This window comes from Carassius gibelio, chromosome B14 (genome assembly GCF_023724105.1).
Source record: "Carassius gibelio isolate Cgi1373 ecotype wild population from Czech Republic chromosome B14, carGib1.2-hapl.c, whole genome shotgun sequence".
In the NCBI taxonomy this organism is placed as follows: Eukaryota; Metazoa; Chordata; class Actinopteri; order Cypriniformes; family Cyprinidae; genus Carassius; species Carassius gibelio.
The window spans coordinates 19,051,481-19,066,793 of record NC_068409.1 but is presented as its reverse complement, the minus strand read 5'-3'; the positions used below and the strand labels follow the sequence as shown (position 1 = coordinate 19,066,793).

The window sequence follows — 15,313 nt, the reverse complement described above, 5'->3', positions numbered from 1 at the left end:
TGTCTAAATTTGTGCCTTGCCGTCTACGGTATTTTTTTAGAACTTAGAAAAAAGATGCTGCAGCCAATGAGCAGCCAGCGGGGGCTGCAGGACGACTCAACCTCCGCAGACAGTTTTTAATGTTTATCAGACAATAAATACTCAAGATTTTGCTTTAGTATAACTCACAACGAGTTTCACACACCTTCTCTGGCCACGTTGAGTTGTTGACACTTAACAGTGGGAAAAGCGACACATGCGCTATTCACTTGTATAACTTAAGGGTGAATGGGTAATTTAGTTTCTGCTCTGGGTGGGATGAATTAGGAAGCTTGCATTGTGAAGGGCGCTCTGAAAATCGGCAGTGCAGGTAAAAGATTAAAACCTCTATTAAAACAGATGTCCAAATGAGCGTACCGGTACGCTACAAGCACGTTCTGGGCGCACGGAGAGGTGGCGGTACGCTCAAGAGCTATATTTGGAAGTGGCGGTACTGAGTACCGGTGTGTACTGGCCCACTTAAAGCACTGGCAATGACTATACTTTGAAATGTTTTTGCAGTCCACTTAGAATTCAACATGGAAATAATTTTTGTTTTTTATTGGCATTGATTGTTTTGAAATTCAAATGGTACTTACATGCCTGTGTTTTTATTTCTGTAATAAATATGGCTTTCAAGCCAACAGTTAATTTGGAGGATATTGATGGTTTATTGCAGGTATGTTGTTTACATGAGAAAATCTGTGTTACAAGTTAAACAAAAATTCCAATAAACAATCATATTTTGAATTTAAATAGTTTCTTTGTCTTGAGTTTACATTAATTATTTACATTTTACATTTACATATCCAAAAAGTTTCAGTCTTTTAATTGCGATTAATCGCGATTAATCGCGATTAATTTTAAAAAAATTGTGCGATTAATTAGTTAATTTTTTTTAATCGATTGACAGCACTAATATATATATATATATGTCACGGTTTTACGCTGCCTGAAGGAATACGGAGTCGAGGATAAACGGAATAAGGTTTTTAATATATCCAACACAGGGGATATCCAACATGGAGCACAGAGGTAGACACACGTAAGTAGCAAGTGGTCACAAGTGAGCACAAGTGAGAAGACCCGACAAAACAGAACTGAAGGGACATGGCTTATGAACAACAGATAATTGGGGAAACACAGGTGGATGGAATCATTAAATTAACAGGGACATGGAACACATGAGGAAGATAATAGACACACCTGGGAACTAATCACGGAAGACAGAAACTGGGTCACTGGGGCAAAAACATTAAATGAGTCCAGGTGTGTGACAGTACTCCCCCCTCCCGGTAGGTGCGTCCTCGCACCGTAGAAACAACAGAGGGAGGCGTGGGTGGGAACTTGGGAGGAGGTTCCGGTGGAGGACGGACTTCCAGGAGGGGGCCAGCAGACAGGGACCACAGAAGGAGGAGCCAGGGAGGAGACGGAGGAAGGAGCCAGGGAGGAGACAGGAGCAGGAAGAGCCAGATGGTCCACCAGAGACCAGCCAGGACGGAGATCCAAGGTGGAGTCGACGGCGGGAGGAGCCATGGTGAAGGAAGGGTCGACGACACCAGGGGGCCGACAGGCGGAGACTGCACCGGTGGGTGAGGAGCCCAAGATGGAGCAGCACAGCCGCAGAGCCAGGGGGACGTCGAGGTTCCGGAGGGCCTAGGTGGAGCAGAAGGCTCAGGCGACCAAGGCGGAGGCAGGGTCCTGGCAGACCGATGTGGAGCCGGAGCGACCGAGGATGGAGGTGGAACCGGAGGGAAGGAGGAGCCTGACAGAGCCGGAGGGATGGAGTGACGAGGTGGAACCAGAGGAGTGGAGTCCCGAGGCGGCGGATGGTCGACGACTGACCAAGGTGGAGCCGGAGGGACGAGGAAGCCCGGTGGAGCAGGTGGGATGACAGGCCACGGTGGAGACGAGGGAGCTAAGAGCCAAGGCGGAGCCGCTGGGTCGAAGGACCGAGGAGGAGTCCAGGGCTCGGAGGCTGGAGGCGGAGACAGGGCCTTAACACGCCAAGGCGGAGCTGGAGACTGGCAGTCCAGCGGCGAACCACCGCGCCCCGATGGCGCGGACTGAGGGTGAGCTGCGGGACTGACTGGCACCAGCAGGGATGGCGAGGAACTGGCTGGTCTAGGAGGAGGAGAGAGGAGAAGGATGGGAGGAAGGACAGGAGGATCAGGACTGGACGGAACCAGCGAAAGAGGAGTAGAGGGACCAGCAGGTTTGAGAGGAGGCGGGAGAGGGAGGCTGGGAGGGAATACAGGAGACACAGAAGATTCAGAGCTGGGCGGAACCAGCGGAGACACAGAAGATTCAGAGCTGGGCGGAACCAGCGGAGACACAGAAGATTCAGAGCTGGGCGGAACCAGCGGAGACATAGAAGATTCAGAGCTGGGCGGAACCAGCGGAGAAACAGAAGATTCAGAGCTGGGCGGAGCCAGCGGAGATACAGGAAACTCAGGGCTGGGCGTAACCAGCGGAGAAACAGAAAACTCAGGGCTGGGCGTAACCAGCGGAGAAACAGAAAATTCAGGGCTGGGCGTAACCAGCGGAGAAACAGAAAACTCAGGGCTGGGCGTAACCAGCGGAGAAACAGAAAACTCAGGGCTGGGCGTAACCAGCGGAGAAACAGAAGATTCAGGGCTGGGCGTAACCAGCGGAGAAACAGAAAACTCAGGGCTGGGCGGAACCAGCGGAGAAACAGAAAACTCAGGGCTGGGCGGAACCAGCGGAAATGGAGCAGAGGAAATGACTGGAGGAGGTAGGAGTGGGAGACTGAGAGGGTATACAGGGGAATCAGGGCTGGACGGAACCAGCGGGGAAACAGGAATATTAGGGATTACCTCCGTAGACCAGTCCATCAGATCCAGAACTTGCTCCATATGACTTTCAGAGACTGTATACAGCTCACCCTCAGTCGCAGGAGTGTGGGCAGGGCTTTCCTCCACGCCCTCGATCTCCACGAGGACTCCCACGATGCACGGTGTTGCCGGCTCACACACCTGGTCAGTCGCGCTCTCGAGATCCGGCTCCCTGTCGGTGAATGGCTCGGGCTCTGCGGCTGCGGTGGGCTCTGGCTCCGTGTAGCGGGGTGGTGGCTGGCTGGTCTCTGGGTCGGGAGTGGGGCTGGCGAGGTCCTCTATGGGGCAGATGGTGAGAGATGAGCCATTTCTCGCCAGAGTCCACTCCACGTATGCGGCGAAATCCTCCCGAGGACCATCTTCGGGCGACAACGCTCTGCACTTGGAGTTCAGGCTGGTGTTGTAGAAGGTGCAGAGCGCGTTGTCCGGGTAGCTGGTGGCATAAGCTAATAGCAGAAACCGTCTGGTATGGTCCTCGAGAGAACATCCTTCCTGCTTCAGCAGGAGGATGAGGAATTCGGGGCGATAGAGGGGATCCATAGAAACTACGAAAAGAAAAGACTGTGAAAAAACGAAAGCAAAACGGAGGGAAAAACACGCAGTTTTAAACTTTCTTTTTTAGGTCGGGTCTTCTGTCACGGTTTTACGCTGCCTGAAGGAATACGGAGTCGAGGATAAACGGAATAAGGTTTTTAATATATCCAACACAGGGGATATCCAACATGGAGCACAGAGGTAGACACACGTAAGTAGCAAGTGGTCACAAGTGAGCACAAGTGAGAAGACCCGACAAAACAGAACTGAAGGGACATGGCTTATGAACAACAGATAATTGGGGAAACACAGGTGGATGGAATCATTAAATTAACAGGGACATGGAACACATGAGGAAGATAATAGACACACCTGGGAACTAATCACGGAAGACAGAAACTGGGTCACTGGGGCAAAAACATTAAATGAGTCCAGGTGTGTGACAATATATATATATATATATATATATATAGTTAATATTAGTGCAAAATTCCATCCATCTATTAACATTATTGCATAAATATAGTCTATAAATAATCATAGAGAAATATCACAGAGGATTTCAAAGTCTGCAAATAGCCATTAGAAAGAAATAAGAAACAATTAAGTGTCTGTCAATATCCATTTATTTGCTTATTACTTCACTCTCAGAAAGCTGTCTCCGTGGTGGTACCTTTTCAAAAGGCACACCTTTGTACCTAAACAGTCCATATTAGTACCTAAAAGGAACAAAAGTGTACCTCTTGAAAAGGTACTGCCCCAGTGACAGCTTTTATGAGGGTATGGGACTGTACAGCATCACTTTAAAAAAAATAACACACCATGTCTTGGAAGACTGATGATGACTTAATGGAAATATTCACATGATGAGAGAGTACAATGACTTTAATTAAAGTTTAGCGTCTTTTAAGGGAAGCTGAACAGAACGACACACTCTGTTTCACTCCTTCACACTCCTCTGACGGTTAATGTAAATTCAAGGCAAATGAGGTCATGAAGAATCAGAGAAGCACACATTGAGATGGTCAACAGATAAAACAGAGCTGTCACTCAAGTCTGTCAAACCCAGATGAAACTGCTATTTCTAATGATTGATAGTGAACACTTCGCTCTGAGGCAGTGCCAAGAAAGGCTTTGAATCTTTTACCTTGTGGATCCTATGATTAACGGGTTTGATTTCCTTCCTTGCATTTTGCAGGTGATGATTGATCCATTATCACGATATGGTGTGAAATTATGTGAGTCCACAAACTTGCAAAAGACAGGATGTCACTAAATACTGATGTGTACATGCTTAATCCACTCACAAAACTGTCCAAATAAGCAGCGTTTCGAAATATAGATGCATGTGGCTTTCTCTCGTGCCCTTAGGGTTGCACATTTTTCACTTCATCCTCAAAATGCACTTCGGCAAAGTCCACCTGCTGCCGGTGGCCCGGTGCCCACCGTCTGTTGAGTCTTATTTGTGGGCCGTGCCTGCTCCATGTGCTCATCCTCTCTCGCTCCACGGCAGGTCTTGGCACTGAGAGTGGGGTCTGTTTACATCATCTCTGGTCCAAAAAAGTGCCGTTGTACCCCAACGTACAGTTTCGGTCCGTGACTGTGGAGAACTTTTAATTGAGGAATCTGCTAAAGAAATGCTGATCACCTTGCGTCTCAACATGATACGCATTACACTGCCTGAGTGTGAACGGTGATCTCTGTTTACATAACAGTCGAACAAAGACTACATGCTTCAGGCTGTTAGCAGTAGCGCTAACACCAATAATAGGTAATTGCCTTCTGGTATCCGTTGGAGCGGTTTCATGTTTAGATTTTGAGAGTTAGTCAGCCACTGATTTTCTTAAGTCTGTTTCAGTATTTTGTCCACAGACTTCAAAAGCATTGAGGTGACTCCATCTAGCACAATGCATTAGAGACTCTGCACTGTACTCAGCAATATGAAACCTGTGAGCTGTGTGTTTACTTTGAACGGGACTGTGTGTAAAACTTGGAGACCTACCTCGCCCAAAGGCTAAAACAAAGAGAGAGAAAGGGTCCTCCAATCTGTGTTCCCGGCTGATGGTGGACGGGTGTTGGGCTGAGTTTAGGGCAGGGGGAGGGTTTCAGAGGGAGGGACGATGTCATCAGGATTGGGGAGGAGAAGATCAACCTGATTCCTCAGGGAATGAGGTGTCTCAACAGACTTGCAACTCTTTAGTCTCGTGAACATGCTAAATTAGCTGGAACCGTCAATACTGGCTTTTCTGGCAGATTTTTGCTGTTCATTATGGATGAAAAGCGATTCGATTTATTTCCGTGCTGGAATACTGTCATGCCAAAGGTTTGAGGACTTTCTGAAAAGTTTTATGCATAGCAGCAGTCGAGGACCTCAGGTGAGTTTCTGAGTTGTCAAAGGCATGCGGTGTCAGTTTGCTCAACTCCTTTGCCGCATTTCTGATCCAAAAGTGTGTTTGCTTTGTGGGATTTAATAAATAATACTATTTTGCTGTGGTAAGCATTTCTTTGGGCTGCAGTCAGGTTGTTAAGAAATGTTGCAGTTAAGCAAATGTGTTATCACACTGTATTTTAAGGTCCAATTCTTACTACTAAATTTTGCCTAAATATACTCCTAATTTTCTGTTTATTAATAGTTAATAAGGTAGTACTTAAGTTAAGGTTTAAGAAGTTTGGTCATGCAGAATAAGGCATTAATATGTGCTTTATAAAGTACTAATAAACAGCCAATATGATAGTAATATCCATGAATTGGACTTTAAAATAAAGTGTTTTTCATGTTCTATATACAATTAAAAGTATTTTAAATGTTGGTACAAACAAAAAGGTGCTAGTAATTACTAATGTAAAGACTGTGCAAGTGAATTTCACAGGTCTGTGTGTTTATAAAAAAAAAGAGTTGTTAAGGCACATACGAATATTCTTTTTATATTATTATTGTTAATTCAAATGTTCGACTTGTCGTCTAAAACACAGACAGAAGCTCTCCTCTGTTCTAATACATTTTGACTGGGGCCTAAGGTAATCTCGGTCAATATTATTTCTTCCTAAATACACAGCATTTCACATCTCATCCATCAAGGCCTTTAACGTGGTGTGCTCAAAGAGATTATATAATGAACACTGAGTTGATTTACATACTGAACATTTTGTGGTACAAGGTGGTTATAGATGAAGGTGGACAGCTTGACGATAGCAAGAAGGTGGTCACCTTAAATGTCCAGGTCCAAGTAAACTGGGTTTAAGCTATTTGTCTAAACTATCTATACTCTGAAGTCCTCCTAGCAATTTAGATAATTGCCTCCCTGTGGCACTAGGTGTGCATGTGAGGAAATTTATGTGAGGTCCTCACTTAAGAATCCATGTGACAGATGGGGAACTAGCTCACACAAGAAAATGTTGTAAAGATTTGTATTTGTATTTTTTTAAAAAAAAGGATTTAATCTTTTATCTCTGATAGAATACGACAGAAAAGGCTTGTAATCATTGCTTTGCTTTAAACAAAGATAACTGCATTTATCATAATCTAATTAGCAGGTTTTTTTTGGGAGGAAGTTCAATTCTGCGTCATCCGTACTAACAGCCGAACTAGCTCTTCTGTTAAAAGATGACGCATCTTTGGGCATGTTGATGCTTGGCTCTGGCCACAACTTTTGCAAACAATAAACCAACAGCAAGAGCTAGTATAATCCTACAGTAATCCATGCACCACAAAGCAATGATCGTGCAGGGAAAGTAACAAGAACTCGTGTAGAGTATGAAAAATTGCAGAATGTGCAATAGTTGAAGACTACACTTTGTTGGCTTACTTGTGGCTTACAGTATGCATGTTTTAAACACATGCTGCAGTTTGCTTTGGTGTGACTTTCTTGAGTGTTATTAGTACTTGCTGCATGTAAAATTTGATTTAGTACCATTAGAAGACGTCCAAGCACTGCTGAACTGTTCACAGTATCCTTAAATGTCATTAAATCTAACATAACTGGCAAAGTGAGAACTGATTGTGAAACCTGATCCGAGTGTGTGCCGCCTGGTTGAACGTGTGGCGGCAGGTATCTGTGAGAGCAGCACTACTGCTAACTACTGCTAACAGACTCACCCTGAGGGATTTCACAACTCTTACCTGTTGGATTTCATCAGATTTCAAAAGAGTTCAGATGTATTGTTCCTGAAACCCACACAGAAATGCAGGTTTTATTGAAGTCTAACCGGTATGGGACAGATTAATTCTCTGTTACTACCTCTATCCTGTTCTGGGAAATATGGCTACACCACCCCCCCACCCCCATCTTGAGAGATTTATGGCAGTTAGATCTGTTATCATACATCTACATAAATAACCAGCAGACTGACAGAGAATAATAGTTTAAATAAGCATAAAATTAGTTCAGCTTGCTTTTTAAATTCTTTACAGTCTCACACAGTGTATTGTTGTTAAATCAGGGGCATATCAATCCATTTTAGGGGGTTAATACAATACGATATTTTTTAAGTAAAAACATTTGAAATTCAAGCTAATTTAACAAAAAAAAAAAAAAAAAAATTAAAATAAAATAAAGACACGGATTTTCATGGCTCCAAAGCAAAAATATATGGTCACAATTTATTTTAAGGTCCAATTAACAAACCATTTAATTTGACTTTTGCCCAAACTCCTAAATGTTCTGCTTATTAATAGTTAGGGTAGTTTTTAATTTTAAGGCATTGGTTAGGATTAGGGATGTAGAATATGTTCATGCTAAATATGTGCTTTATAAGTACTAATAAACAGCCAATATGTCAATAATAGGCTTGTTAATACACACTTGTTAATAGTGAAAACTGGTCCTTATGCTAAAGTGTTAACATAATTGTTTTTGTGTTTATTAAAAAATAAAGAAGCTGGGTGTGAAATTAAATACTGGGTTAAATCTTGTCTCTAAAATTGCTGTCGAACAAGAGGGAAAGGGAAGCTCAATATCAGGCGTCCCCAAAATAAATAATTTTGGTACCCGATTTGAATAGCAACCCAATGTAGTTTAGTTCGTAAGTTACTAAACCCGTTTTCATATGCTAATTGTAGTTGACTTGTAGTTAAAGAAAACTGGCTCAACCATGTGAAGATGTATCACCTGGTTTAAATGTTCTGGTGTTCTTCTCACAGTTAAACAATGTAATGTTGCTTGTCAAGGCATGTCAAAACGGGACAAAAAATACCTGGCTATGGTCTTTCACAAGGTCGAACAGACAATGAGATGAATGTGTGTATGTGTTTTGTGCTATTTAGTTTCGGTATGTGGTTAGATAAAGGTCATTGTAATATTACTTTGGCATATTGGTTCATGGTAAAACCATGCTGTGGTCTACTTGGCAGTTTTTAATTTTTTTTTCCCCCTTCTCTTCAGGTCTGCGGGTCCAGGTTGACACAGTGAGAATGGCTTTCACAGACACAGCCATAATTCTCAATGTCATAGCAGTCCTAGGAATGCTAACCAGATGTCAGGGGAGCCTGGTTAAAGACAACTCTCTGCTGAGGTTCACCCATCATTTATATAATGCCAGCATTTATGAGAACTCTGCCCCAAGGACCTATACGGAGAGCCCGGTCCGAATGGGCATCATACTATCTGATCCCTTCTGGGATGTTAAGTACAAGATTGTCTCTGGTGATGATGATGGCCTTTTTAAAGCCGAGGAGGTAACCATAGGAGATTTCTGCTTTCTGAGAATCAAAACCCGAAGCAGTTACTCAGCTGTGCTAAACAGAGAGGTACGAGACATTTACACTCTCACCGTCGAGGCTACCGAAAGCACCTATGACAACCGAGCTAGAACTAAGGTATCGATCCAAGTGCTTGACACAAATGATCTGAAACCGCTCTTCTACCCTGCCTCTTATCATGCTCTAATCAAAGAAGACACACCGATTAAGTCGAGTCTGGTGAGAGTGAGCGCAACAGATGCTGATATTGGCAGCAACGCAGAATTTTATTACTCATTCACCACTAGATCACACCCCTTTGCCGTTGATCCGTTCACAGGGACCGTTACACTTATCAAGACGCTTGACACCAGTCAAGACAGGTATGAGCTGACTGTGCTGGCAGAGGACAGGACAAAGAAAATCTCTGGTGTGCAGAAGTTTGGAAATGTGGCGAAGGTTGTTGTGGCCGTACAAAATGTGACAGAAAACTTTACCCTCGTCACACCCACCATTGCAGCGACTCCACAGACGGATGACGACAAAATAAGTGTAAACATCAAAACGGAGCCCAAGGAGAAGGAAAAAGTGGCATCTTTAAGTATAGTTGAAGGGGATCCGCTGAAGTGCTTTCAGATTATTCCATCAACGTTGCATGATGGTGGCTTTCAACTGGTCTCAACACAATGGATTGATTGGTCGCAAAACCAATTTGGACTAAACATTTCCCTTCAAGCCAAAGACAGAGGAAACCCAACTTTGCTAACACCAATAAAAACTGTGCATATACCTCCTCCTTCTCAAGTTAAACCTTTGGCATTCGAGCAAGAGCTCTATTACGTCACTCTCAGTGAATTTTCTCCTCCCAAAAGTCATGTAGTCCGAGTATCTGTAGGTTTGAGTTTCAAAAATATAACCTACAGCATCAAAGAAAACCCAGATAGCTATAAATTCAAAATCAGTGGCAAAACTGGTGTGATAGTGACTTCTCAGACTCTTGACTTTGAAAAGCACTCTCACTATGAGTTTGATGTCACAGTAAATGATGGAGAAGCATTTACCCGTGTCGTTGTGGATATAATTGATGAAAACGATAATGCCCCCAGGTTCACATTGCCCTCATACCAGGCTTCTCTGCCTGAAAACATCCCGATCGGAACAAGCATCTTGACTGTCTCTGCTATTGATGTGGACAAAGATAACAATGGTTTTGTAACATACTCTATAGCAAACACAAGTCCAGTTCCTTTCAATATAGACCCACTGACCGGTGTGATTTCAACCTCTCAGGAGTTCGATTATGAGCTTATGAAGAGATGGTACCACCTGAGAATCTGGGCCTCTGATAGCGGAAGCCCTTTTAACAGAGTAAGCGAATGCTCCGCAACCATCACCATGACCAACGTCAATGACAATGTTCCAGTGTTTGAGCGGGTGGCATGCAATGCCTCCATACCCCAAGACTTTGCTGTAGGGGAAACTATTGCAGAGATGTCAGCACTCGATCTGGATGAGCTACAGCACATTATATACAGGATAGAGTCTGGGAATGATGATGGACTGTTTAAACTTAACCCTGTTTCTGGCTCTATTAAACTTGATAAGGAAATTCCCTCAATGGACGAAGGCACAGAACATCCTTTATATATACTTAAAATAACAGCAACAGATGGCCAATATAGTTCTGACCCCAACACTGTGACAGTGCGTATCACAAGCAAGGGCGAAGTCGCCAGCATACATTACGAGGAGACTGGAATTACAAGGCAGTTGACAGAGAAGCTTATTGAGTCATTTAAGCCGTCTCTCAACGCCAAAGAAGAAGAGTATATCTCAGACGTTCATATAATTAACCAACACTCTCCAAAGTTTGTCACAGGCACACCAAGCTCGATTGATATCAGGGAAGACTTTGCTCTTGATAGATCTGTGTTGCAGTTTAATGCCACTGACAATGACTCTGGCTTTAACGCAAAACTTGTCTATGCAATTTCCAGTGGAAATGAGGATGGATGTTTTACTATTGACATGGACACAGGTGAACTGAAGGTAATCAGTGCTTTGGATAGAGAGCAAAAAGAGTTTTACATTCTAAACATAACCGTGTTTGACCTGGGATCTCCACAATCCTCTACATGGAAGCTTCTTGCCGTTAACGTTCTTGATGCAAATGATAATCCTCCGTTATTTTCTCAGCCAAGATATGTTGTGAACATCCCGGAAAACACGGAGGTTGACAAAAGCATATTCAAAGTCAGTGCAGTCGATTTTGACTCTGAAGACAATGGGGCATTTACATTTTCATTGCTAACCTTTACCGATTTGTTCAAGATTGATGAAGTCACAGGGGTGGTGAAGGTAACTGGCCCTTTAGACAGAGAGACCTTTAGCAGGTACGACATAACAATTGAGGCCAGAGATCAAGCCAAACTGGACCCACAGCTTTTCTCATTTACAGATTTAGTGGTTGTGCTGGAGGACATCAATGACAATCCTCCAAAGTTTGTACCTACTATCTACAGGATCAAAGTTCCTGAGGATGTTCCTCCAGGCACAGTGCTGTTATGGGTTGAAAGCTTTGATTTAGATCTGGATAGCGGAGGTCTCATAAGTTACAACCTAAAGAACAGCGAAGCAGGGACCTTTTTCCTGGATACATCCACAGGGTCCTTGACTCTGGAGCGTGAACTGGACTTTGAGAAGCAGCAGTTTTATAATCTAACAGTTCGAGCTGTAGACCACGGAAAGCCCCGGTCTTTATCATCTTCGTGTTTCATCGAGGTTGAAGTGTTAGATGTAAACGAAAACCTGAACCGGCCCCTCTTCACCGAGTTTGTGCATAACACAGCCGTTATGGAGGATGCTACAGTAGGAACCTCAGTACTGACACTAACTGCTGTAGATAACGACCTGGGACGAGATGGAGTAGTCAGATATTACATCCATGATGGCTCAGGGCTTGGCGTCTTCACGATTGATGAAGAAACAGGTATGATTTTGATTACAACACATCTCACATGCTTTACCTAGATAGAAAAATACGTCATGGATATTGCTGACCTTTTCTATTACAGCACCTGCCTTAAGAATGTAGGATCACCAATGCATGTTCAAACATTTACAGATCAGTCATTACGCATTCCATACATATGTAAAGACAAAATGATACATAGCTTTTTCCTGCATGTTGGAGGATATTAGCCATTTAGCGTTAAGATTACATAATCACTGGGATGAGTTTTGCAGATCTTGTGCACATTGTACGATGAAGTGGTTGAACTGGCCAAGAAAAGGAAGTAAGGAAATTGTTAAAATAGTCTATGTGACATCAGTGGTTCACTGATGAATGAGATCACGTATGTCACATGGACATAAAAATTAAGGCTGAACCACAGATGTCACATGGGCTATTTCAGTGATGTACTTACTACCTTTCTGGGCCTAGAACATGGTAGTTGTTTTGGTGTTTATGGAGGGTCAGAAAGCTCTCGGATTTCATTAAAAATATCTTAATTTGTGTTCCGAAGATGAATGAAGGTGTTATGGGTTTAGAATGACATGAGGGTGAGTAAGTAATGACAGAATTGTCATTTTTGGGTGAGCTATCCCTTTAAGTTTAGGTATGGGGTAGGGTTAAGGGAGTTAAAATATGGTCATGCAGGATAAGGCATGAATATGTGCTTTATAAGTACTAGTAAACAGCTGATATGCTAGTAATATGCATGCCAATAATCAACTACTTAATAGTGAGACTTAAAATAATGTATGACCGAATGTTTAACATTATATGAAGAGAAGAACATATTTATTGTTAAATGTGCAGGGTATTGCTGTTGCTATCAGTTAGTGATACTGAAACAATTACATTTTGCAGGTGTTATTCAGACCGCAGGCCTTCTGGATCGTGAAGCCGTGCCACACTACTGGCTGACAGTTTATGCAAAAGATCTGGGCACTGTACCACTGGTATCCTGGACCGAGGTCTACATTGAAGTTTGGGATATTAATGACAATCCCCCTGAGCTGTCCCAGCCTGTCTACTTTGGCTCAGTACAAGAGAATTTGCCAAAGGACAAATCTGTGTTAAAAGTATCTGCCACAGACATGGACAAGTCCTCTGAGGGGAAGCTTGCTTTCCAGATCCTAGATTCGCAACGAGTGTATTTCACCATTGACGTAAAAACAGGTAAACGCTATATTTCAAAGGGTCCGTCAGAAAGTACTTGTTTATCAGTTTTGGCTTTTTATGAGAATGATGAAATGGCACAAGTTGGTGATTCATGTCATGCAATCTTTGATGGATTGATAAAACGTGTCTAAACACATTATTTATGTAAGTGTGGTATGCCTTGTGAAGGGCTCAATGAATAGGACCTCTAATTACTGTGAATACTGTGATCAGTGTGTGTCATTTTATGTTAAGGGTGAGGACAGTTGTTAAGCAGGCCCACAGAGTCACAAAAACCGCAACACCTCTGACCCTTTTTTGCAGCTCGACCTAGCCTTTGAACACTAGATATGAAAATTAAAACTGCATTAACCAGCGTTGCAAGCTCACACTTGTCTTCACTAAGTCCCATCTCTTTGTTGTTTCGTATGCCCCACCCTGAGCTAATAGTCAAGGATTACAAAGAAGACAGGGGGTTGGGTTGTATTATATGAAGGATCTACCACACTGAAATGTTCATTTATAGATGTTTAAAAAATTTGCATGTTTGCATTTGCATTGTTATAGTGCTGGCGGTTTGGCTGGAAGCTTGAGGTGAAAAGTTCTGTCAAAAACCCAACCGGTGTGAAGCATTACTTTTAAAAGAGATTTCTATGAATATTGTATGCACTGTATGCACCTCCTGAGTCCAGGAGGATCAAGGAGAATGCTAAATGGATATAAAAGTGTAATATAATCAATGCTACATCTCAAGAGCCAGCAGAGACCGCAACAAATCACACATGAGTGCGGTTTAGCTTGCTTCCCTCAGGGCTAAAGGGACTAGAGTTTTTTTGGCGCTCCATGTCAGGACAGGACGGACTTAGATGACTAATCACTAGAATGAACATTATGACTAAGCTAACTGCCTTAACAGCTTAGCACCACTAAAACATAGCATTAATCGAATATGAACACTTTCTAGTAAGTAGGCAAGCCAAATATTTCTTATGTAGGTTGGGAGTTTACATTATCAAAAGCCAACTGCTCTAGAGGAGATTAAGACATGAGAAATGAGACAAAAAGGCCTGCTTTGTCAATTTTTTTTGCATGTTGAAAGTGCTAAAGACGTGTTTTTAATCCATGCAATTGCCTATTGTCCCATGCACAATAAAGCGATCTTTCCACAGGTGGGCATTAATGCCAAAACCACACTTTCAGGATTGCCTGCCTAAATACAGGCTGTCATAAAAGCCCAGCAGGGTTTGTTTTGAGTGCTGCACAAGTTGATAGACACTGTGGGTCCTTGCCAGCCCTTGTCTAAACGACCCTCTTAAGTGTTTATTGCAGTGGAGTTAAACCACTGTCACTGGTGCATTTTGTCCATCCTTAGCTGGAAATCAGCTGTTGACCCTTGGAGCACACTTAACCAAGCCCCTAACACCCAGTTTATAAAAGTGTCTGAAAACCTCTTGTACTAATTCACAACACTTCAGTGGCTCTTAAGCCATTGCTCATTTTCTGTCAGTTTCTTGGCAACTGGGAAGCTTGGTGTTTTGGTCTACGTCTGCGATGGCTAAATCCTCACTGACATAGACTTAAATAATAACCATTGTTCCCATGTCTTGTACACCACAGGTTGACCTAGTATAAACAGTGGAACAAAACAAATAAAGCTTGAAAAACAAAGCTGTGGGAAGAAAAAGTTAAACGGGCAGCCTAGGGTGAACGAACAGGTGTGCCATTCATCTGAAGCTGTGGTGGCATTGATCAACCTGTCTGTTCTTCCTGTGTGTTTGTTTAGGTGTGATCAGCACCCTTGCTCCCCTGGACCGGGAACAAAAAGCAGAGCATATCATTGAGGTTGGTACACTTGCGTTCTTCTGTTTACTAGGTCGTGAACCACAGGCATGAGCCTTTCTCTGGCTGATTGCTGAGAACATGTTGCGGTTAAGTTACACATAAAGGAGAACATGTGAATAATATTCAGGTGCGTCTGTGCTACTCAACAATTCAAAGTGTCCATAAGCTCCAAAGGGACAAAAAGCATAATAAATGTACATATGACTTATTTTAAGTTTT

At 43.0% G+C, this 15,313-nt stretch overlaps 1 protein-coding gene across 1 annotated transcript in view; it reads left to right on the top strand.

Moving 5' to 3' along the window:
* Nucleotides 1-5,580: 5,580 nt before the first annotated feature.
* The window catches only part of LOC127971679 (protocadherin Fat 2-like), a 43,777-nt gene continuing 34,044 nt past the window's right edge, over nt 5,581-15,313 (top strand). The window contains exons 1-4 of the mRNA XM_052574873.1: nt 5,581-5,782; nt 8,789-12,073; nt 12,959-13,270; nt 15,036-15,094. Of these exons, the coding sequence (XP_052430833.1) occupies nt 8,818-12,073; nt 12,959-13,270; nt 15,036-15,094 (3,627 nt within the window). The 5' untranslated portion in view covers nt 5,581-5,782; nt 8,789-8,817. The remainder of the gene's footprint in view (nt 5,783-8,788; nt 12,074-12,958; nt 13,271-15,035; nt 15,095-15,313) is intronic.